At 38.4% G+C, this 25,405-nt stretch overlaps 1 protein-coding gene across 1 annotated transcript in view; it reads left to right on the forward strand.

The window, feature by feature from the left end:
* Positions 1-25,405, forward strand: part of OPHN1 (oligophrenin 1) — a 578,606-nt gene that overhangs the window by 518,221 nt on the left and 34,980 nt on the right. Inside the window, exon 19 of the mRNA XM_018043623.1 lies at positions 16,597-16,744. Within this exon, the coding sequence (XP_017899112.1) occupies positions 16,597-16,744 (148 nt within the window). The remainder of the gene's footprint in view (positions 1-16,596; positions 16,745-25,405) is intronic.

Raw genomic sequence — 25,405 nt, forward strand, 5'->3', positions numbered from 1 at the left:
GACTGAACTGAATGAACTGAGATCATTGTTAATACATAGTTGTTAAATGATGCAGAGCTCTTCACTTCCCTAGTCTGAAGGTATTGTAAGGTCTTAAGAGAAAACTCCACTTGAAATCTGCCATTGCATTCTTAGTAGAACACATAAATCCTTGCCAAGTGGATGGAGGTGTCCTTAGCAGATTCTGACTTAATTCTTTCCTAAGTATCCTCTTCCCAAGGCAACTGGAAGGGGAATGGACTGACAGAGCATGGATTAGACATGTTAGATACAATCAACAGAAGTATAAAACAGTTTCACAAAGGAGGTACTATGTTTTAAGGGGATAGGGCACTAGATTGAGGATTAGAATTTTGGGGTTCTAATAGAAGTTTTACCACCTACTAGCTTTGGAGACATGAGCAAACCGCTTCCTCTCTTTGGATATCAGTTTTACCTTAAGTATGTTGTATGGGTCGTGTGTCATGTAGAAGAACCTTAAAGTCTATATGTTGCAGAGACCAAAGACAAGCCTGGTGACAGCTCTCTTTAAAAATTTTTGGCTCTTAGTAACAACAGACATGATATTTTCAAAGTTCTGTGCAAACTCTGAGAGAACTTGTTGACACACTTGATGTTTAAAGTGGTCTCTGCCAAATGCTAAGAGCTCATTATTTTTTAGCCAATCACCACCTTTGTTTCTAATGAAGTTCAGAGTGCAGTTTTTGCTAATATAACGAGACCTCAGAAAGTGCAACACAGCCTCAGCCAGAGTGTAAATGGAGGCTCAGTAGAAAGCTGAGCTTCATCAGGGCCAAGTCTTATATCTTTGATTTATAGAAAGACAAGATGCTTTTTGTACAGTCTGATATTTGCAACCCTGAAGCAGCATTTGGGGAGAATCTGGATAGTTACTGAGTTCTGTCAAAATTTCCAAGAATTTAGATGACTGTGGATCTTATTGCTTTTGGCAATTGAAAAATGATTATCTTATGTTAAATTTTCTTCTATCTTTCATGCCTAAAGACATGATAGAGAAGAAACTTTGAGGGGATTAATATGTTATCAAATTCAGACAAGAGTTTCATTAACTCCCTCTGCAGTGAAGGTGATACCTCTCCTGTCTGTGCCTCAAAGCCCAACAAGTGTTATCATCCAGCTTTAGTCCTCAGGAGCCTTCAGGGAAAGGATTTCCAGGAGCTGGACTCATGATGACCATCCCAGACAATAGCCAAGGCCCAACAGAGTGAAATAATATCCTTGTATATTGATTTCTCTTAGACTGAGCCTTTAGAATTCAACTCAGCTAACATTCAGGGCCAGCCATGTGCCCAGAAAACAAATATCATTGGTTTGCTCCCAGACTCTGTACTGGTTATTCTCTGGGACTTTTCCCAAAGTCAGTATTAAACCACAAAATTCTAGGTGTTCTTAACCAGTTTGCAGAAAGCCAAATCAGTTCACCCTCTTTCAGGAGTTTTGCAAGGTGGGAAAACAAGTTTGGCCTGATACTGTTCCCACCCAAGGAATTATTTTTAAACTTAAAATGTTTTCTTCTGTGTTATATAGCGGAAAGAATATTAACCTTAATGTCAGACAAATCTTAAGTTCATGTCATAGCCCTGCCACTTAGGCCTTCTCCTGCTACTGGTATCACTTCCCTTTTTCAAAGATTGCATGAGATACAGAGGAGCTAGTTGTGCATCCTCTGCCACCTGGTATTTCACTCCATCCACCCCTATAAGAAAGTCCCACACATTATGATTTTCCCATTCTTTTAGAATTTATTTATTTATTTATTTTTTATCATCAGAGGGTACATTGTGATTCCTCTCTTAGAACATACTTTTCATGGATACTCAAGAAGTCAATAGGGAATTGAGTAAAACAGAGTTTCTTTTCTTAGGCCTTTCTTAACATTAAAATTGAGTTGTCAAAACTAAGTTCCGAGATCTTGGGCCCATCATTTCTTCTTCTTCCTCTCTTAAGAGAAACTATGGATATTTGCCAGGTTTTCATTCCCAGGACACTAGTTATATCTGTAGTTTGTATTCCTCCTTCAAAGAACTAATGATAAAATTTAAATTTCATAAACACTAAATTCTTATCACATACCAGGCAAAGTTTTTGGCACTGAAGATAGATATACTTGTGAATAAAACAAAGGCCTTTATTTCATGGGTCTTGTATTCTATTGGGAAGTGACAGATGATAAACAATTCAATATATTGTCAGGTGGTGATAAGTGCTGTGAATAACAAAGTAAAGGATGGTTATCTATGGTTATCTTGTAGAAGGTGATATTAATATGATTTGTAGGCAGAAAACTAAATAAAGAGTATTAGCCATGGTGGATAGCCTGAGAAAGAGCAGTTCCAGGAATAGTAAACAGTGAATGCAAAGTTCATGAGGCAGAACTCTCCTTGGCATGTTGAACAGCAATGAGGCTAAACTGGCTAAGGTTGAATGAGCAGGGAAGGCAGATTTACTCCATTTCTTTTACCAAAGGGAATAGCAGTAACATATAGGTTAAAGCTCATCATTTAAAAATAGATCTGATGTCGGGCTTTTTGAGGGCCCACAGAACAAAGAGAGAGGTAAATGGATTCTCCCTACCACAGTAATTGCCAGTATTTCCACATTAAATCTTGGCTTCAAGGTTTACATCTGTAGGCCAGCTTTGGGGAGAATGTTGCAATCCATGTTGACTCTAGGTTTATCCAGGCCATGTTTTAATTTTAGAAAGGACACACAACAGGAAGTATCCCCTCGGCTTTTCTAGACTTTTCTCATTTAGAAAGACTGGTTTTAAGCCTACTGAGCAACTTCTCTGAGCCTGGCCCATGGGCACATTGGCAGAACTTGTCTCAAAACTTTCCCAACCAATGTCTCAGTCTACCTGGAGGAGACAGAGCTTATAGATAGCAGCCTGTCCAGGTGGATTTTGCTGGCTTTCATTGCAAACCCTAAAAAGTAGTGATCCCATATCCTTCTTGGGGTCTGGGTAGCTCTTTGAAGATGAGCAGGCTGTGAGGAAGGAGTTTTGCCAATGAGAAACAAATAACTGCTATCACTAGAGGAAATAAATAAAATAACTTAATCTGACAGAGACCTCAAAGAGCCATCAAGTCCACAACTTCTGATTTGCATAGCACATAACCACTTCACCCTTATTGCTTTAGTCTCAACCTCCCTCTGTCCCCTATTCCTTACCCCCTCCATCTAATCTCTCCATCCCTCTCTCCCTGCTTCTCTCCAAGGAAACATGAGTTTAAGTCATTTTTAGGGTTGCAGTAGTTACCATCTATAGAGTGCTTAACATGTTCCAGACTAGGCTCTTTACATTTATTTTCTCATTCAGTCATCACAATAACCATATGAGGTAGGTGGTTATAGTGATTATTATCACTATTTAGGAAATTGAGGTTTGCAAAATGCAAACTGAGCTTCACGTTTGAGGCACATATAGTTTAAGTACCTTTCCTGAGGTTGCATCATTAGCAAGTGGCAAAGCATCTACACAGCTGATTCTTGCTCAAAGCTAGTTCTTTAATCTCTGACTTATACTCTCTTTCCCCATTTCCAGTTGGAGAAGAAACAAGTGAGAAAAGTCTCTAGTATTTAATAGGCCTCAAGGGGCCTGGCAGCCAAAACCCATCCATTCATTATAAAAACTGTCACTGAACTGCTTTTTTTGGTCTGGTATCCTAATAAGGCTCTAGTTTGTAGAGATGAATGAGACAAAAGTCTCTACTGTCAGGAAGCTCATGATACTGAGAGGAAATTGGGGGGTAATCAGCACTCAGGATACAGTGTAATAAGTAATATGAAGATGTACATCAGATGCTATGGGAGCAAGTGGAAGTAGAACATATCTCTGGCCTGGGAATCAGCTAAGGCTTCCCATAGCCTCAGTACTAACTCATGTTAGTACATGAGTTAAGACACAAAAGTTAAAAGGGGATGAATGAATTAAGGTACAGTCTAACTTCCTGTAATACAAAGAAGAGCAAATTTGGTGACTTAAATAAAAGACAAGTTCATTTTGCATTCATGCAAAAGTCCAGAGGGAAACAGTCCAAAATTGGTGGAGTAGTTCTGCCATCCTTACTGCTTGGCCTTAATCTTTGGGTCCAACGTACCTGTTCCATCAGTCTTCATGAAAGAGAAAGGGAAACAGAATGGAATGCAGACAAATTCTTTATAAAAACGTGATCCAGAAGTTTGTATAAATCACTTCCTCCTGTATTTTATTGTTTAAAACTTAAGTGCATGGCCTTACCTAGCTTTAAGGGAAGCTGGGACATGTAAGCATGGGTACTCAGCTAAAATTCAATGACTTCCATTAATATTAGTAAAAGGAAGAAGGGTGGATGGATATCATAGTATAAAGTGAGGGTAAGAATAGAGAAAGATGAAATTGGAGATTGTAGTCAGGGGCCAGATTATATAGCACTTTGTTTACTAACTACAGAGTTTGGACTTTGTCTCAAAGATAGTGAGGAGTCACTAAAATATAAGCAGAAGGGTAAGACAATTATGTTTTGGGTTTAGGAAGGTCCCTCTATTCATACTTTCATAGACAGATTAAATAAAAGAGTGACATGAGACACAGAGAATAGTTATAAGACCACTGTGGTAATATTAGAAAGACATGATGAAACTCTGAACTGAGGCAGTGGTATTGAACAGAGAGACTAGATTAGAGAAATATTAAGGAAGTATAACTGATGGAACATGGTGACTAAATGGATATGGGATGTGAGAGAGAGGGAAGATGCTAGGATAACAATACCCAGATTTCTGGATTGGACATTAGCATTGTTTTAAGGAATAAACAATTAAAAGAAAATAAATAGTGCAATTTTAGAAATGCTGAAGTTGAGATGCCTCTGGGATATCCAGATGTCGGTATTGAGTAAGTAATTTTATATATATAAGGAATCCAGGTGAGGGATTATAACACCTGGTGAATTCAGGTGAGGGATTATAACACCTAGTGAAGCAAAGAAATAAGAAAAGACACAATGAGGAAGAAAGATAGAGTCACTGTCTTTCATCCCTCTCCCAAGATTCAGCCCAGTGTGGAGAATGACAGTCTTCTTGGGGGAGGAGAATGAAGTGAACACTTGATTTCACTGTTAAACCCCAGTACCAGCCCACCTCAGCATCAGACCAACTCCTGCAGACAGATGTCTCTCATGGCCCCAGGCTCCCAATGGTATCCCAGGCAAACCCAGGCCCTTGCCCTACGCTGTTATTCACCAGCTTCTGTGGCCCCAGGCATTTCCCAAAGTCCAAGAGAGCTCCTGGTAGCACCATGCTACCAGAAGGTTCCTGCCAACTCAAGTTCTCAAAACTCTCAACATTGCCCAGCACCTATATCCCCAGACAGTTCCCAAGGCCTGTGTGTGCTCACACAAACCCAGGTTCCTGGATGACCCCACTGTCAGCCAGCTCTGTCACCAGGCTTCTAGTGGATTCCTGAATGCAGATTCCTGGCCCATTCCAGAATGGGTCAGCTCCCACAGACCTAACCTCTAGACCAGCTTACATAGACTGAGGCACCCAGCCTACCTCAATTCCAGGATTGCTCCTATGGCTCAGGGTCCAGACAGGCTCCTGTAGACCCAAGCTTCTGGCCAACCTCAGTGTCAAACAAGTGCTTGTGGCCTCAGCTTATAGGCTGGCTTCCAGAGAACCATACTCCTGTCCTACATCAGCAACAAGCTGAACCCCATAGACTTAATCTCTAGGCTGGCCCTTGAGGCCCAAGATGACAGGCCATCTTCCATGGCCCTTGGCTCCCAGTGTGCCCAAAGGGCAAACTAACCCCATTGCCCTAGGTTCTAGCCCAGTTCCTATGAAATAAGCTCCTGGCCCATCCAGCACCAGAATAGTCCCTGTGGACCCAGATTGTAGGCCCACCCCAGTGATTCCTTATCTTGGTCAGCCCCCATGGACCCAGATCCAGATTCATTCACATGAACCCAAAAAAATAAGCCTATCACTGCAAACTCAAGTGTTAGGCCTATCCCAGTGAATCCAAGCCCCAGTCCATACACTAGGACCCAGGCACCAGGCTTGCCCTAGTGGATCCAAACACCAAGCTTGCCCACCTGATGACCAAGGCACCAAATTTGACTTCCAAAGAACTCAGGCAGCTAGTCTCCCCCAGACACCACCAGATGGCTCACCTAGAATCTCAGGATAAGAATGTGAAGAAAAGGGAAGAACCCTATTCATTGTTTATATGAAATTCAGATTTAACTAGCACCTTCATTTTTATTTGCCAAACCTGGCAAGGGTAATTACCAGGTTTTAGACTTAGGAGAAGGCAATGGCACACCACTCCAGTACTCTTGCCTGGAAAATCCCATAGACCGAGGAGACTGGTGGGCTGCAGTCCATGGGGTCTCTAAGAGTCAGACATGACTGAGCAACTTCACTTTCACTTTTCACTTTCATGCTTTGGAGAAGGAAATGACAACACACTCCAGTATTCTTGACTGGAGAATCCCAGGGACGGCGGAGCCTGGTTGGCTGCCGTCTATGGGGTCACACAGAGTCGGACACTACTGAAGCGACTTAGCTTAGGTAGTACATTGCTGGTGGAAATGCATGGTGGTGCAGCCAATATGGAAGTCAGTGTGGATGTTCCCTAAAAAACTAAAAATAAGATTACCATATGATTCAGCAAGTCCACTCCTGGGTATATATCTGAAAGAAATTAAAACTAATTTGAAAAGATATATATACCCCAATATTCATCACAGCATTATTTACAATAGCCAAGATATGAAGGCAACCTAAAAGTCCACCGCTGATGAATAAAGCAGCTGTGTGTGGACTATTAGCCATAAAAAGGAATGAAAATTTTGCCATTTGCAACAACATGAATAATTTAGAAAGTATTATCCTAAGTGAAATGTCAGACAAAAACAAATAGTATATGTTACCACTTATATGTGGAATCTAAAAGCTAAAACAATTGAATAAAATAGAACAGAAACAAACTCAGGTATAAAGAACAAAAAATGGTTATCAATGTGATGAGGGAAAGAGGGGAGAGCAGTATAGGGTAGGGGATTAAGATATATGTAGGGATGGAACCAAAGCAAAAACAATACCCAGTTGTGGCAGCCCTGGGATTTCTTTGGAGGGAATGACACTGAAGCTGAAACTCCAGTGCTTTGGCCACCTCATGCGAAGAGTTGACTCATTGGAAAAGACTCTGATGCTGGGAGGGATTGGGGGCAGGAAGAGAAGGGGACGACAGAGGATGAGATGGCTGGATGGCATCACTGACTCGATGGACGTGAGTCTGAGTGAACTCTGGGAGTTGGTGATGGACAGGGAGGTCTGGCGTGCTGCGATTCATGGGGTCGCAAAGAGTCAGACACGACTGAGTGACTGAACTGAACTGATGTATACTTTATATAAAATAAATAAGCTACAAGGATATATTATATAGCATAGATAATATAGTCAATATCTTATAATTACTTTAAGTATAATCTATAAAATTATTGAATCACTATGTTGTATACTTGAAACTAGTATAATATTGTAAATCAACTATGCTTTAATTAAAAAAGATATTCAGTAAACTATAAGAAAACAAAGATAAACAACTAAATGAAATTAGGGACACAAGGCATGAACAAAACAAGTTCAACAAATAAACAGAAATCATTAAAAAACAGAAACAAAGCAGAAATCCTAGAGTTCAAAGAACGATGACTGGACTGAAGAATACAATAGAGAGCGTCAATATTACACTCTATCCAAAAGAAGAAAGAGTTAGTGAATTAGAAGACAGGTTGTTTGAGATCATCTATTCACGGGAGCCTAGATGGGAAAAAAGTGGAAATGGTGACAGACTTTATTTTCTTTGGATCCAAAAATCACTGCAGATAGTGACTGCAGCCACAGAATTAAATTAAAAGATGTTTGCTCCTTGGAAGAAAAGCTATGACAAACCTGGATAGCATATTAAAAAGCAGATATATCACTTTTCCAACAAAGGTCTGTATAGTCAAAGCCATGGCTTTTCCAGTAGTTATGGGCGGGTGTTAGAGTTGGACCATAAAGAAGGCTGAGTGCTGAAGAATTGATGCTTTTGAGCTGTGCTGAAGAAGACTCTTGAGAATCCTTTGAACAGCAAGAAGGTAAACCCAGTCAATCCTAAAGGAAATAAACTCTGAATATTCCCTGGAAGGACTGAGGCTGAAGTTGAAGCTCCAATATTTTGGCCACCTGATGCAAAGAGCCAACTCACTGGAAAAAAACCCTGATGTTGGGAAAGATTGAGGGCAGCAGGAGAAGGGGGCGAGAGAGGATGAGATAATTGGATGGCATCATCAACTCAATGGACATGAGTTTGGGCAAACTCAAGGAGATAGTGAAGGACAGGGAAGCCTGGCATGCTGCAGTCCATGGGGTTGCAAAGAGTTGGACATGACTGAGGGACTGAACAACAATATCAATATTCAGGGTAGCATAAAGAAAAAATAATGAAAAAGAATGAGTATAGTCTATGTGAATTATGGGGTCCATTAAAAGAAAGAGTTTATGAATTGTTGGAGTCTCAGAGGTCCCAGAAGGAGAAGAATGAGAGAAAACTTTTTAAAGAAGTAATGTCTGAGAATTTAAACCTAGGGATAAATTTATGAAGCCAACAGTTATCTCAAAATGTCAACCCAAAACAGTCTTTTCCAAGACACGTTGTAATGAAAGAGTTTAAAATCAAAGACAGAATGTTAAAAGCAGCAAGAGAAAAAACATACCCTCACATATACAGCTATCAAAATATTTCTCAGCAGACCCCTTGCAGACCAGAAGAGAGTTGGATGGTATATGCAAACTGCTGAAAAAAAGAAAAACTTCCAACCATGAATATTTTACCCAGCAAAGTCATCTTTCAGAAATGAAGGAAAGATAAAGACTTTACAAAACAAATAAAAGCTGAGGGAGTTTGTCCACACTAGCCCTGCCTTTTGAGAATACTGAAAGGAGTTCTTCAAGCTGAAATGAGAGGATGCTAGTTAGTAATGCAAAAATATATGAAAGTATAAAACCTACTGATAAGATAAATATATTGTCAAATTCAGAATATTCTCATACTGTAATATGGCACTGTGTTAATTATGTAACTCTAATATAAAGGTTAAAGGACAAATATATTAATGATAACTTAGCTACAGTAATTTGTTAATGAATATACAATATAAAATTGGGTAAGTTGTGATGTCTGAAACATAAAATATAGAGGGAGATGTAAAATGGTAGGGTCTTGGTATATGATCAAAGATAAGCTGTTATCAGCTTTAAATAGATTTTTATATCTATAGTTTTGTTTATATAAGCCTCATAGTAACCACAAATGCAAAAACCTGTAGTAGATAAAAGATAGATAAAAGACAAAAGATAGAGAGAAGGAAATCAAAGCATGACATTACAGAAAATGATAAATTCATAAGAATAAAGACAACAAGTGATGAGGAAAGAAATAAGGGAATTTCAAAATAGCCAGAAAATAATTAAGATGGAATTAATAACTCCTTGCCTTCAATAATTACTTTGAATGTAAATGAATTAAATTATCTAATCAAAAGGCAGAGGGGCTGCATGGGTTAAAAATAGGGCCCTGCGGTATGCTGCCTAAAAGAAACATTTCAAATTTAAGGAGACACATAGGCTCAAAGTTAAGGGTTGGAAAAGTTATTTCCTGCAAATAGAATCCAAATGAAAGCAGGGATACTTATATCAGACAAAATAAACTTTAAATCAAAAACTGATTTAAGGGAATGAAGAAGGTCATAATTTAATGATAATGTGGTCTATTCATCAAGTTCAGTTCAGTTCAGTTCAGTCGCTCAGTCGTATCTGACTCTTTGCGACCCCATGAATCGCAGCATGCCAGGCCTCCCTGTCCATCACCAACTCCCAGAGTTCACTCAAATGCATGTCCATCGAGTCGGTGATGCCATCCCACCATCTCATCCTCTGTCGTCCCCTTCTCCTCCTGCCCCCAGTCCCTCCCAGCATCAGGGTCTTCTCCAATGAGTCAACTCTTCACATGAGGTGACCAAAGTACTGGAGTTTCAGCTTTAGCATCGGTCCTTCCAAAGAACACCCAGGACTGATCTCCTTTAGGGTGGACTGGTTTGATCTCCTTGCAGTCCAAGAGACTCTTAAGAGTCTTCTCCAACACCACAGTTCAAAAGCTTCAATTCTTCAGTGCTCAGCTTTCTTCACAGTCCAACTCTCACATCCATACATGACCACTGGAAAAACCATAGCCTTGACTAGACATACCTTTGTTGGCAAAGTAATGTCTCTGCTTTTGAATATGCTCTCTAGGTTGGTCATAACTTTCCTTCCAAGGAGTAAGCATCTTTTAATTTCACGGCTGCAGTCACCATCTTCAGTGATTTTGGAGCCCCAAAAATAAAGTCTGACACTGTTTCCACTGTTTCCCCATCTATTTCCCATGAAGTGATGGGACCAGATGCCATGATCTTCGTTTTCTGAATGTTGAGCTTTAAGCCAACTTGTTCACTCTCCTCTTTCACTTTCATCAAGAGGCTTTTCAGTTCCTCCTCACTTTCTGCCATAAGGGTGGTGTCATCTGCATATCTGAGGTTATTGATATTTCTCCCAGGGATCTTGATTCCAGCTTGTGCTTCTTCCAGTCCAGCGTTTCTCATGATGTACTCTGCACATAAGTTAAATAAGCAGGGTGACAATATACAGCCTTGACGTACTCCTTTTCCTATTTGAAACCAGTCTGTGGTTCCATGTCCAGTTCTAACTGTGGCTTCCTGACCTGCAAATAGGTTTATCAAGAGGCAGGTTAGGTGGTCTGGTATTCCCATTTCTTTCAGAATTTTCCACAGTTTATTGTGATGCACACAGTCAAAGGCTTTGGCATAGTCAATAAAGCAGAAAGAGATGTTTTTCTGGAATTTTCTTGTCTTTTCCATGATCCAGCAGATGTTGGCAATTTGATCTCTGGTTCCTCTTCCTCTTCTAAAACCAGCTTGAATGTCTGGAAGTTCATGGTTCACGTATTGCTGAAGCTTGGCTTAGAGAATTTTGAGCATTACTTTACTAGCATGTGAGATGAGTGCAATTGTGCAGTAGTTTGAGCATTCTATAACAATTGTACATATGTGTGCACCTAGCATTGCAGCACCTAAATATATTAAGCAAATACTAACAGTTCTGAAGGGAGAAATAAACAATAAAATAATAGTGAAAGACTTTAATATTCTACTTTCAAGTTTGCATAGATCATTCAGACAGAAATTCAATTAAAGAAACATTGTACCTGAACTATACCTTAGACCAAATAAACTTGAATGACATATACAGAACATTTACCCACCACCAGCAGAATACTCATTCTTCTCACGTGGACATGGAACTTTCTCTAGGATAGTTAATGTTAGGTCATAAAATAAGCAAATGTATGAAGATCGAAATCTTATCAAGTATTTTCTGGTCACAATGGTATGAAACTAGAAATCAATAACTGGAAGAAAACAAAAATTTTCAAATATGTGGTAGACAACGCACTTTTGAACAACCAAAGGGTCAAGCAAGAAATCAAAAGAGAGAAAGCAAGAAATCAAAAAATATCTAGAAATATGACAATAGAAAAACAACCAATCGAAACTTATGAAATGCAGAAAAGGCAATTCTAAGAGGGGACTTCTACAAAACTCTACATTTACACTACATTTACATTACATTACATTACACTGCATTTACATTAAGACAAGAGAAAGATCACAAATAACCTAACTTAACATCTGAAACAATTGGTAAAAGAACAAACTCAGCCCAAAGTTTGCACAAGGAAGGAAATAACAAACATCAGAGCAAAAAAGAGAGAAATCAATGAAATAGAGAAGAGGAAACCAATAGAAAAGATAAATGAAATTATGTTGAGTTTTTAAAAAAATAAATAAAACTGAAAACCTTTAACTAGACTAAGAAATAAAGAGAGAAGACCTGAATACATAAAATCAGAAATAAACAAAGATACACTACAGAAATAGAAAGGATAATAAGAGACTACTATAAATAAACCTATACCAACAAATTGGATAACCTAGAAAAATTGGTAAGTTCCTAGAAATACATAACCTAGTGAAACTGAATCATGAAGAAATAGAAAATCTGAACAAATAGTGAGTGAGGAGCTTGAATCAGTATTCAGAAATCTTCCAAAGAAGAAAAGCTCAGGTCCAGATTGTTTCATTGGTGAATTCTACCAAATATTAAAAGAAGAATTCATGTCAATTATTCTCAGTTAAAAACGTTGAAAGAGAGAGAACACTCCGAAACTCATTTTATGAGGCCAACATTACCATGATGCCAAAGCCAGTTTCAGTTCAGTTCAGTTCAGTCCCTCAGTCGTGTCTGACTCTTTGCGACCCCATGAATCACAGCACGCCAGGCCTCCCTGTCCATCACCAACTACCAGAGTTCACTCAGATTCATGTGCATCGAGTCAGTGATGCCATCCAGCCATCTCATCCTCTGTCGTCTCCTTCTCCTCCTGCCCCCAATCCCTCCCAGCATCAGAGTCTTTTCCAATGAGTCAACTCTTCACATGAGGTGGCCAAAGTACTGGAGCTTCAGCTTTAGCATCATTCCTTCCAAAGAAATCCCAGGGTTGATCTCCTTCAGAATGGACTGGTTGGATGTCCTTGCAGTCCAAGGGACTCTCAAGAGTCTTCTCCAACACCACAGTTCAAAAGCATCAATTCTTCTGCACTCAGCCTTCTTCACAGTCCAACTCTCACATCCATACATGACTACTGGAAAAACCATAGCCTTGACTAAACAGACCTTTGTTGGCAAAGTAATGTCTCTGCTTTTGAATGTGCTATCTAGGTTGGTCATAACTTTTCTTCCAAGGAGTAAGCGTCTTTTAATTTCATGGCTGCAATCACCATCTGCAGTGGTCTATTAAAAAAAAAAGAGAGAAGGAAGAGGAGGAGAGGGAAAGAGGACGGAGGAAAAGAAAGCTATAGGCCACAGGCCAACATACCTGATGAATACAGAAAGCATATATTCTCTACAAAATACTAGCATACTTAATTGAACAGCACTTTAAAGGAATCATAGACTATTATCAAGTGGAATTCATCCCTGGGATGCAAGGATGCTTCAACATATGAAAATCAATAAATGTGATATACCACATTAATAAAATGAAAAATAAAATTCTCAGTGGATGCATAAAATACATTTCCCAAAATTAAATATCCTTTTGTGATAAATACTTTCAACAAATTTGGCATGGAAAGAACAGACCTCAACATTACTAAGACCATATAGGAAAAGCCCACAGCTAACATCATCAGTTCAGTTCAGTGTCTCAGTCATGTCTAACTCTTTGTGACCCCATGAACTGCAGCATGCCAGGTTTCCCTGTTCATCATCAATTCCTGGAGATCACTCAAACTCATGTCCATTGAGTCAGTGATGCCATCCTACCATCTCATCCTCTGTTGTCCCCTTCTCTTTCTGACTTCAATCTTTCCCATCATCAGGGTCTTTGCAAATGAGTCAGCTCTTTGCATCAGGTGGCTAAATTATTGGAGTTTCAGCATCAGTCCTTCCAAAGAATACTCAGGACTGACTTTCTTTAGGATTGACTGGCAAGGTAGACAACTGTTGCTAAGATCAGGAATAAGATAAGAATATTCATTGTAACGACTCCTATTCAATACAGTATCACAGTCCTAGCCAGAGCAATTGAGCAAGAAAAAGAAATAAAATACACCAAAATTAGAATGGGCTATTGGGGAATTTGAGGGAGAATGGATACATGTATATGTCTGGTTAATTTCCTTTGATATCCAGCTGAAACTATCACAGCATTGTTAATTAGCTATACTTAAATATAAATATAAGAAGTTTAAAAAGAAATAGCTATGAATAATTTATTTCTGATAATTTTTTATCAGACACAACATATTAATTTTACCTTCTTGAATTCTGGCTATTTTTTAATTACTATAGGTAATATTCTTGAGCTTTTTCTGGGGTGCAGTTGTTACCCAAATACAGCTTAATATTTACAAGTATTTCCTTTAAGCTTAAGCAGAAAAAGAATAGTATTTAGTTATGTTAATTTTTCTTTGTGATTGAGGCAAAAACTTGTCTGTGTACTCTACTCAGTGCTCTGTGAATTATTTAATAGCTCACTGTGGCTAGTGAGAACAGGAACTCTTCCAGCCACTGTGTTTCCCTTTAATTTAGTCCTGTGATTCTTGCCTTACACATATGTATTAATCAGTGTGCAGCTAAATTCTTAAAGAGGACACCTGAAGATCTCCAGAGTTCTCTGTGCAGTTTATGGAGACTGCTGGGCTCTTCTGGGTTCCTTGTCTTGGAGTATGGCCTGAAGAATCTTTCCAGGCTTTATGCTGGGACAATCATGGAGTTCATGTCATTTATTTTTCCTCTCTCATGGATCACTGTCCTTCATTGCCAGATTTCAAATGCCCTAATAATGATCAGAATCATTATTACATTTTTTCTAGCTTTTTAATTGTTCCATGCTGATGATATAAATCTAGGCCCTTTTACCCTATTTTGGCTGGAAGGGAAAGTGGCTGTCATGTTATTTTCAGAGGACAATTTGGCCTTTTATATCAGAATTTTAAATGTGTTAGTTTTTTGGCCCAGCAATTCTAGTCACTCTTCTAACTTCTGGAGATACAACAGTGAACATGATGATCTACATTAGTATAGTATACAATCAAGTAGAGAGGCAGATAACCAAAAGCTAAATAAGTACAATATATGGTGTTAAAAGACCCTGATGCTGGGAAAGTTTGAAGACAAAAGGAGAAGAGGGAGGCAGATAATGAGATGGTTAGATAGCATCACCGACTCAATGTACATGAACTTGAGCAAACTCTGGGAGATAGTGGAGGACAGGGAAGCCTGGCGTGCTGCAGTCCATGGGGTTGCAAAGAGTTGGACATGCCTTAGCAACTGAACAACAACAACAGCAGTGTTAGAAAGTGATAAGAAAATAAGTTAAATAGAGATGGGGGATAGAAAGCACAACAGAGGGAAGCATGTCAAAATTTTGATACATTTATCTGCAAGGACTCGCTGAGAGGAGTGTATTTGATCATTAATACTACTGAAATCAAGAGCACAAGCTAAGGATATGGTTACCTGGAAGAAGCGCACTCCAGGTAGATGAAACATTCAGTGCAAAGACCCTGGTGCACTTGATAAATAACAAGGGATATTTGTAACAACTACTACATCTGCTTAAGATGCTCACAAAATGGTAGCTATTTAGAATATTATTGCTAATGATGACACCAGAAATATGACCTAAAAGTATATGGCCTCAAAGCTCATCTGCTTGCTACTATGTCATATTCTTTTTTCCCTATTCCATGAGATACTGAAACATGTACTGCCTTATGGTTCTTATTACTTTGTTCTCTATCATTGTGCAGCTTTCACACAGGCTTGCCTTGTGTTCCCAATCATGTAAGTTCTGTGTCTATGCAAACTATGTTGATTCTTGCCTGATAGAATGTTGGGCTATGACATTATTTTGACCAAATCATTGGGATTGATTTTATTATTGCAATGTAACCAGTTCCCTTCCTCCATCATCACATATGTGTGTCTTTCCAAACTGTGTGCACTCTGGCTAAAAGGTCATTCTCCTCAGGAGTAGGAAGATCCTTAAGTACATATGAGACACTATATACAAATTTTAATCACAGCTCCTCCCTCACTTATCCAGCAATTATCATAACTTCAAGGAACTTTGTTTTTATCCTTTCTCTGTTGAATAAGTAATGCATACATGGTTTGAAAATTTTTAAAAATCAAAATGATATAGGAGTGAAAAATAAGTTTCCTCCATCCTTCCCTGAGCCACTCATTATTCCTGTCTTGTGCAAACAATGTAATCAGTTTCTTTGTATCTTTTCAGAAATATTGAATGCATGTGGTTATTTTTAATCATTCTTCACACCCTACCTCTACCCACCTCTACCCATACAATGTACTTTGACTACCTTTCCACTTGGTTCTCAACACATCCTGTTATAGGTGGTGCTCCCTGTAATTTACAGATGAAGAAGCTAAGGCTCAGAGATGGGAGGTGATTTTTTAATGAGTTTTGCTTGGAAACCTTTTTTACAGTTTTTGTTGGGAAAAGCTTTTTTACAGTTTTCCAGGCAGTAAGTGGAAAATTCAGGACTGATGTTGCGCAATTCTTTTAATAATAATTTAATTGGTTTTGTTCAGTGAATATGTGTCATGCAGCAATCCCACCTAATATATAGAAGAGTACACTCCTGATGTTGCCGTTTTTGTCTGCATTCTTTCCTCCACACTGAGAAATCCCAGGTCCTGCACCTCAAACATGGTGGGAAATCTCTACTTGCTGGTGGTTAGAGTGTTTAAGAAAATATCCCCAATTCCTTTAGTAATATTAGAATTTCTATGGCAGACACTAGGTGTAATGCTGATGGGCATCAACTGGTAGTTAGCATTAGGAATACAAAAAGTTGACCTTTCTAATTGTTTTCTGGAAATACTCCCCTTCTACAGATCTATTCAGGTCCACCTGAGGAAAGTACTGCACCCCCAGTGCCTCCACCTCGAGTAACAGCAAGAAGACACAAACCAATTACAATTTCAAAGCGCTTGCTACGGGAAAGGACAGTTTTCTATACTTCTTCCCTGGATGAAAGTGAAGGTCAGTATTAAAGTTTACCCTTATCTTCTTAATAGTGACTGGAGATAAGAAGTATATTGAAAAGCAGAAGTAGAGGCATAATCATTTTTTTTTCCATGTAAAGGTAGACTTTTTCTGGGTCCTGAGCCGGGAAAGGCAAGGTTTGTAAAATTTGTACCCAAAAAGTGAATTAGTCTTTTGGCAGTGGATAAGACAGAGATGAACCCATCCTAATCAATTTACAGATGAATCTGTAAAATTATTTTCCCTTAGCAGATCAGTGGAAGATACAAGGTGTTCTTAAATCTGTACTTCAATACATTGAAATAGGTGAGCAATGTGTTTTCTGAATATTCTGAGATTTTAAATAAACTTCTGCTAACCCAGGGGACAGATGGCTTAACAAGAGTTTCTAGTGCTTTTCCCTTCACAGTAACATGAATGAATTCAAACAACTATCTATGCAATAAAATTCCTTCAATGAGAGCTATGGAATCCATATGACAGATAAGAATACCTGGGTGGAGTACAGAAATAAGAAAAAGTGCATTGCAGATGCTAGAAATGACACTTTCATATTACCCATGTCACCCTTCCCCAAAGCTCACACTATGTAGTCCAGGGAGAGATCCCCTCCACATGGAGAAAGGAGAGTGAGGGGAACAATCAACTTTACCTTGGACTGCAGCACCAGGCCTACCCCAGTAAACTCAAGCACCAACTCATCCTCCATTTTTCCAGACTCCAGGCCAGCCTCTACAAAGCTAGGCTCTAGACCTGCCCCAGTACTAGGCCATTCCACGTGGTCTCAGGCTCTAAGCCTGCCCCTAAAGACCCAGTATCCAGGGCCAACACATGCCAGGCTGGCCCTGTGGCTCTAATCACCAGGGTGTAACCACAGCTCAGCTTCTAGTCCAGTCTTCTGTGGACCAAGCCTCTAGGTCTGTCTTAGTGCCAGGCTAGCCCCCTGGGCCTAGGCTTCAAGATCCAGGCTGATCCCCTGTAGATCCAGGCTGAAAGCTTGCCCATTCACTGACCCAGGCACCAGATCAGCCTACTCAAGGACTCCAGCAGCAAGCTCACCTGTGGAGCCTGCCAGGTGGCCTGGTTGTGCTGATGAATAAAAGGCTTTCCTCACCAAAGCCAGTCTATAAAGACTGGAAGATGTGCCTAGTTCTTCAAATAGGGAAACACCAACTAAAGGCGACTAGGATGAGGATTAATCAGGGAAACATGACACTACCAAAGGGACCAAATAAGGCACATGAACTGGTCCTAATGAAATGGATATCTATAAACTGTCTGAAAAGGAATTCCAAATAACCATCTTAAAAAAGCTCAGTGAACTACAAGAGAACTCAGACAACTAAACAAAATCAGGAAAATGATGCATGAGAAGTTCAAGAAAGTCATGGAAATTATAAAAAAGAACCAAAAAGAAATTCTGGAACTGAGGAGAAGAAAGAATCACTGCACTCAAAGACAGGTCACTTAAAATTACCCAGTCAGAGGAAAAAAAGGAAAAAATATTATAAAAGAAACTAATGGGATACCATATACAAACCAATATACACATATGGGAGGGAGTCTCAGAAGGAACACAGAAAGTAAAATGGGCACAAAGCTTATTTAAAGAAATAATGGACCAAAAAACTCCTAAATCTGGAGGAGGAAATGAAAACCTGGATCCTCGAAGCCCAAAGAAATGCAAATAAATTATAAAGAGATTTTAGCCAGAAACATTTTTATAAAATTCTCAAAATTCCAAGATGAAGAGAATTTTGAACATACCATGAGAAAAGCAAATCATCAAATAAAAGGAAACTCCAATAATACTATTAGCAGATTCCTCATCTAAAACCTTGCAGGCCAGGAGAAAGTGGGATGATATCTTCACAGTACTGAAAGGAAATAACTTCCAATCAGGAATACCATATTAGACAAAGTAATCCTTCAGAAATGAGGAGAGAGAAAACTTTTCCAGACAAACAAACCTGAAGGAATTGATCACCAATAGACTTGGTTCAAATGTATGGGAAAACCAATACAGTAATGTAAAGTAAAATAAAAATAAATAAATAAATAAAAGATAGCATACTAAGTGAAGTAAGCCAGACAGGGAAAGACAAATGTCATACAAAATTTGCTTATATGTAAAATCTCAATAAAGAAACAGATGCAAATGAACATAATTACAAAACAGAAATAGACCCACAGACATAGAAAACAAACCTATGATAACCAAAGGGGAAAGTGGAGAAGGGATAAATTAGGATGTTTGGATTAACACATACACATTACTATATATAAAATAGATATATGTGTTGATGTATGGAAAAAATAAAAATGTTGTAATTATCCTTTAGTTAAAATATATTAAAAAAAATAGATAGTCAATAAGGACCTACTGTATAACACAAGAAAGTGCACTCAGTCTTTTTAATAAGCTATAAGGGAAAAGAATCTAAAAAAAGTATATATATATATATATATATATATATATATATATATATTTAGAGAGAGAGAGAGAGAAGAGTCAAGATGGTGGGATAAAAGGATGCAGAATTCATGTCTCTTCACAAGTACATCAGGAATACATATACAAATATAACGATTCTCACAGAGCACCTGCTAAACACTAGTGGAAGACTGTGGACAACTAAAAGAAAAGAAAACTGTCCTTGAAACTGGATAGATTGAAAGAAGTGAAAAAAGAAAAGAGGAATCAAAAAAGGGACCAGTAACTCTGGCAGGAAGCTGAAGGTGAGGAGAATAAGTCAAAAAGGCAAAACAAATATCATATATTAATGCATATACACGGAATCTAGAAATATGGTAGTGTTGATCTTTTTGCAGAACAGAAATAAAGACACTGACTTATAGAACAAATGTATGGGAGGAGGAAAAGGGAAATAGGATGAACTGGGAGACTGGGATTGACATACATACACTGCTATGTGTAAAACAGGTAACTAATGAAAATCTTCTGTATAGCACAGGGAACTCCACTCATTGCTCTAACCTAACCAGGTTAGTGGTAACCTAACTAGGAAGGAAATTTTAATAAAGAGGGTATATGTGTAAACATTTGGCAGATTCACTTTGACGTACAGCAGAAACTGATGTAGAAGTGTAAAGGAACTATATTACAATAAAAAAGAATATATGTAACTGAATCACAGTGCTGTACATCTGAAACTAACACGACATTGTAAATCACCTGTATTTCAATAAAATAAGTAAATAAATCAATAAGACATGCTAAAGGAGGGTCAGTCCAGTTCAGTTAAGTCATTCAGTTGTGTCCGACTCTTTGCGATCCCATGGACTACAGCACGCCAGGCCTCCCTGTCCATCACCAACTCCTGGAGCTAATTCAAACTCATGTCCATTGAGTGGATGATGTCATCTACCATCTCATCCTCTGTCGTCCCCTCCTCCTTCTGCCTTCAATCTCTCCCAGCATCAGGGTCTTTTCAGATGAGTCAGTTCTCCACATCAGGTGGCCAAAGTATTGGAGTTTCAGCTTCAGCATCAGCATCAGACCTTCCAGTAAATATTCAGGACTGATTTCCTTTAGGATGGACTGGTTGGATCTCCTTGCAGTCCCAGGGATTCTCCAGAGTCTTCTCCAACACCACAGTTCAAAAGCATCAATTCTTTGGTGCTCAGCTTTCTTTATAGTCCAATTCTCATATCCATACTTGATTACTGGAAAAGCCATAGCTTTGACTAGAAAGACCTTTGCTGGGAAAGTAATGCCTTTGCTTTTTAACATGCTGTCTAGGTTGGTCATAACTTTTCTATCAAGGAGGAAGCGTCTTTTAATTTCATGGCTGCAGTCACCATCTGCAGTGATTTTGGAGCCCCCCAAAATAAAGTCTGTCACTGTTTCCATTGCTTCCCCATCTATTTGCTGTGAAGTGGTGGGACCAGATGCCATGATCTTAGTCTTCTGAATTTTGAGTTTTAAGCCAACTTTTTCACTCTCCTCACTTTCATCAAGAGGCTTTTTAGTTCCTCTTCACTTTCTGCCATAAGGGTGGTGTCATCTGCATATCTCAGGTTATTGATATTTCTTCAGGCAATCTTGATTCCAGCGTGTGCTTCTTCCAGCCCAGTGTTTCTCATGATGTACTCTGCATATAAGATAAATAAGCAGGGTGACAATATACAGCCTTCATGTACTCCTTTCCTGGTTTGGAACAAGTCTGTTTTTCCATGTCCAGTTCTAACTGTTGCTTCCTGACCTGCATACAGATTTCTCAGGAGGCAGGTCAAGTGGCCTGGTATTCCCATGTCTTTCAGAATGTTCCAGTTTGTTGTGATCCACACAGTCAAAGGCTTTGGCATAGTCAATAAAGGAGAAATATATGTTTTTCTGGAACTCTCTCACTTTCTCAGTGATCCAACAGATGGATGTTGGCAATTTGTTCTCTGGTTCCTCTGCCTTTTCTAAATCCAGCTAGAACATCTGGAAGTTCATGGTTCATGCACTGTTGAAGGCTGGCTTGGAGAAGTTTGAATATTACTTTGCTAGCATGTGAGATGAGTGCAATTGTGCACTACTTTGAGCATTCTTTGGCATTGCCTTTCTTTGGGACTGGGGCTTCCCTGGTGGCTTAGAGGGTAAAGCCTGCAATGCAGAAGACCCAGTTTCAATCCCTGGGTTGGGAAGATTCCCTGGAGATGGAATTGGCAACTCACTCTAGTACTCTTGCCTGGAAAATCCCATGGATGGAAGAGCCTCGTAGGCTACAGTCCATGGGATCACAAAGAGTAGGACACAACTGAGCGACCACACACGTTCTTTGAGACTGGAATGAAAACTGACCTTTTCCAGTCCTGTGCCCACTGCTGAGTTTTCCAAATTTACTGGCATATTGAGTGTAACACTTTCACAGCATCATCTTTTATTTTTTTTTTAATTTTTTTTTATTTTTTAAATTTTAAAATCTTTCCAAAGAAGACATACAGATGGCTAACAAACACATGAAAAGATGCTCGACATCTTTTAGGATTTGAAATAGCTCAACTGGAATTCCATCACCTCCACTAAGTTTGTTCGTAGTGATGCTTCCTAAGGCCCACTTGACTTTGCATTCCAGGATATCTGGCTCTAGATGAGTGATCACACCATCCTGATTATCTGGGTCACGAATATCTTTTTTGTATAGTTTTGTGTATTCTTGCCACCTCTTCTTAATATCTTCTGCTTCTGTACCATTTCTATCCTTTATTGTGCCCATGTTTGCATGAAATGTTCCCTTGGTATCTCTAATTTTCTTGACATTCTATTGTTTTCATCTATTTCTTTTCATTGATCGCTGAGGAAGGCTTTCTTATCTCACCTTGGTATTCTTTGGAACTCTGCATTCAATTGGGTTTATCTTTCCTTTCCTCCTTTGCCTTTCACTTCTCTTCTTTTCACAACTATTTGTAAGGTCTCCTCAGACAACCATTTTGCCTGTTTGCATTTCTTTTTCTTGGAAATGGTCTTGATCCCTGCCTCGTTTACAGTGTCACAAACCTCCGTCCATAGTTCTTCAGGTACTCTGTCTATCAGATCTAATCCCTTGAATCTATTTTTCACTTCCATTGTATAATCCTAAGTGATTTGATTTGGTCATACCTGAATGATCTAGTGGTTTTCCCTACTTTCTTCAATTTAAGTCTGAATTTGGCAATAAGGAGTTCATGGTCTGAGCCACAGTCAGCTCCCAGTCTTGGTTTTGCTGACTATATAGAGCTTCTCCATTTTTGCCTGCAAAGAATATGATCAGTGTGATTCTGGTATTGACCATCTGGTTATGTCCACGTGTAGAGTCTTCTTTTCTGTTGTTGGAAGAGGGTGTTTGCTATGACCAGTGCATTCTCTTGGCAAAACCTATTAGCCTTTGCCCTGCTTCATTCTCCACTCCAAGGCTGAATTTGCCTGATACTGCAGGTATTTCTTGACTTCCTAGTTTTGCATTCCAGTCCACTGTAATGAAAAGGACTTCTTTTGGGGGTGCTAGTTCTAGAAGGTCTTGTAGGTCTTCATAGAACCGTTCAACTTCATCTTCTTCAGCATTATTGGTCAGGGCAGACTTGGATTACTGTGATATTGAATGGTTGCCTTAGAAACAAACATAGATCATTCTGTCGTTTTTGAGATTGCATCCAAGTACTGCATTTCAGATTCTTTTGTTGACTATAACAGGTATTCAAGTTGAAATTAATGGACATAAACAATATGAAAACCTGAAAGTATAAACCAAATTTTTAAAGATAAGAATATAACCCCATTCACAATATTCCACTGTAATAGTAATGTGTAAATCACTTTTAACTCTAGTATGAAAGTGAAAATACAAAAGTATTTAAAATTACTTTATGTACAATAATTTATTAATAGATACACAATCTAAAAATCTATAAATTATGACATCAATAACATAAAATGGAGGGGTAAGGAAAATTAAAATGTACAGTTATTGTATATAGTCAATGTTACTTTGCTAGCTTCAAACAAACTGTTATGTTTTATATAAACTTTAAGAAAAAGACTCCAAATATGCAAAGCAATGTTGAGAAAGAAGAGCAAATTTGAAGATACCACACTTTCTGATTTTAAAATATAATATGAAACTATAGTAACCTACACAGTATAGTTCTGGCATAAAAGCAGACATATAGACCAATGAAATAGAATAATGAGCGAGAAAAAGTACACACATTTATGGTCAGTTAACCTTTGACAATGGGGTCAAGATCACACAATGTATAAGTATAGTCTTTTCAATACATGGTATTGGGGAAAATGGATATCCACATGCAGAGAAACTGGATCCTTATCTGACACAGTGTACAAAGATCTCAAAATGGATTAGAGACATAAATGTAAGACCTATAGCTGTAAAACTACCAAAAGAAACGGTAGGGGGAAAGCTACTTGGAATTGTCTCATCTGGGCAGTGATTTGTTTGGATATAACTCAAAAAGTACAAGCAACAAAAGTAGCATAGACAAATGTGATTACAGAATGCTAAACAGCTTCTTCACAGCAAAGGAAACAATCAAGAAAGTGAAGAGACAACTTACAGAATTATATGAAGATATTTGCAAACCATATATCTAATAAGGGATTAATGTCCAAAATAAATAAGGAACTCATACTACTCAAGAATTAACCCAATTTTTAAAGGTCAAAGTACCTAAATAGACATTTCTTAGAACATGACATATAAATGGTCAAAAGATATATGGAAAGTTGCTCAACATCACTGATCACCAAGGAAATGCAAATCAAAACAACAATGAAATATCACCTCACACCTATTAGGATGATTATTACCAAAAAACGACAAAAGATAATAAGTGTTGAGAAGAATTTGGAGAAAAGGGAACCTCTTTGACTGAACTGAACTGAACTGAATGCAAATTAGTGCAGCTATTATGGAAAACAGTATGTAGGTTTCTCAAAAAATTTAAAAAAAAACTACCATATAAATTTGTCAATTGCCTGGTTGAATGTCCAAGGTATGCTCAAACATTCATACAAAACCCCTTTTCAAAGACTTGGAGTCATATTGGTGCTTGGTGTTTTAAAGTAATCTCTGCCTAATCATTAGCTAACCAAAAAGCTAACTAAGCATTGTCTTTGAGGGCCACACTTGACAAATGATAAAAATTTAACAGAAATGGGTGGAAAAAGTCAGTAAACAAACTAACAACAATAACTAAAACAAATAGCAACAACAACAAATCGGGGAGGAGAGAGAATCTGATTTCCAGAGATGCTATATTAAACTGTCCAGTTTTCAATAAAAATATGATATGTAATAAAACAAGAAAGCATGGCTCATACCCAAAAAGAAAAACAAAAAACAGTCAGAACATGGCTTCACAAAGACTAACATTTGAATATTTATAGCAGCTTTGTACATACCAGCCAAAAGCTGTAAACAACCTAAATGTTTGTTAACTGACAAATGAACAAACCTGTTGTGGCATATACATACAATGGAGTACTACTCAGCAATAACACACAGGAATGAACTACTGATACATAAATCATCCCTATCCTCCAGGTATATCAGGTTCTTTCAAGATCTCTAGCATGCCTCATAATCCAGGCCTCTGCACTTGCCATTCCCTTTGCTGGACACTTTCCCCTGCACCTTCACATGACTGGGTCATTCTCATGCTCCAGGTCCTGAGACCTGGTCCAGATAAATGCCACCTCTCCAAAAGACCCTCCTTAACCACACCCAAAGTGGCTCTCCTTGGTTGTTTGCCTATGCCCTTAGTTTGTTTCATTCATGCCACTTACTAATAATTCTTCATATTTTGTGATCATGCTACTTCTTTTTGGTTGCCCATAGAATAATAGTTACCAACTGTGTCAATTAAAAAACAACACTAGCAGTAATTCTATTTCTGAATATATATCCAAAGGAAATGAAATTAGTATATTGAAAAGATATCTGCCCTGTCATGTTCATTGCAGCATTATTTATAATAGCCAAGATATGGAAATATCAAAGTGAAATATCAACAGGTGAATGGATAAAGAAAATGCGAGAGGTACACAGATACTTACTCAGAAACACACAGACACACACACACACATAATGGAATATTATTCAGCTTAGATAAAAAGAAGGAAAGTGTGTAATTTGTGACATAGATGAACCTGAA

This window comes from Capra hircus (genome assembly GCF_001704415.2).
Source record: "Capra hircus breed San Clemente chromosome X unlocalized genomic scaffold, ASM170441v1, whole genome shotgun sequence".
NCBI classification, from domain to species: Eukaryota; Metazoa; Chordata; class Mammalia; order Artiodactyla; family Bovidae; genus Capra; species Capra hircus.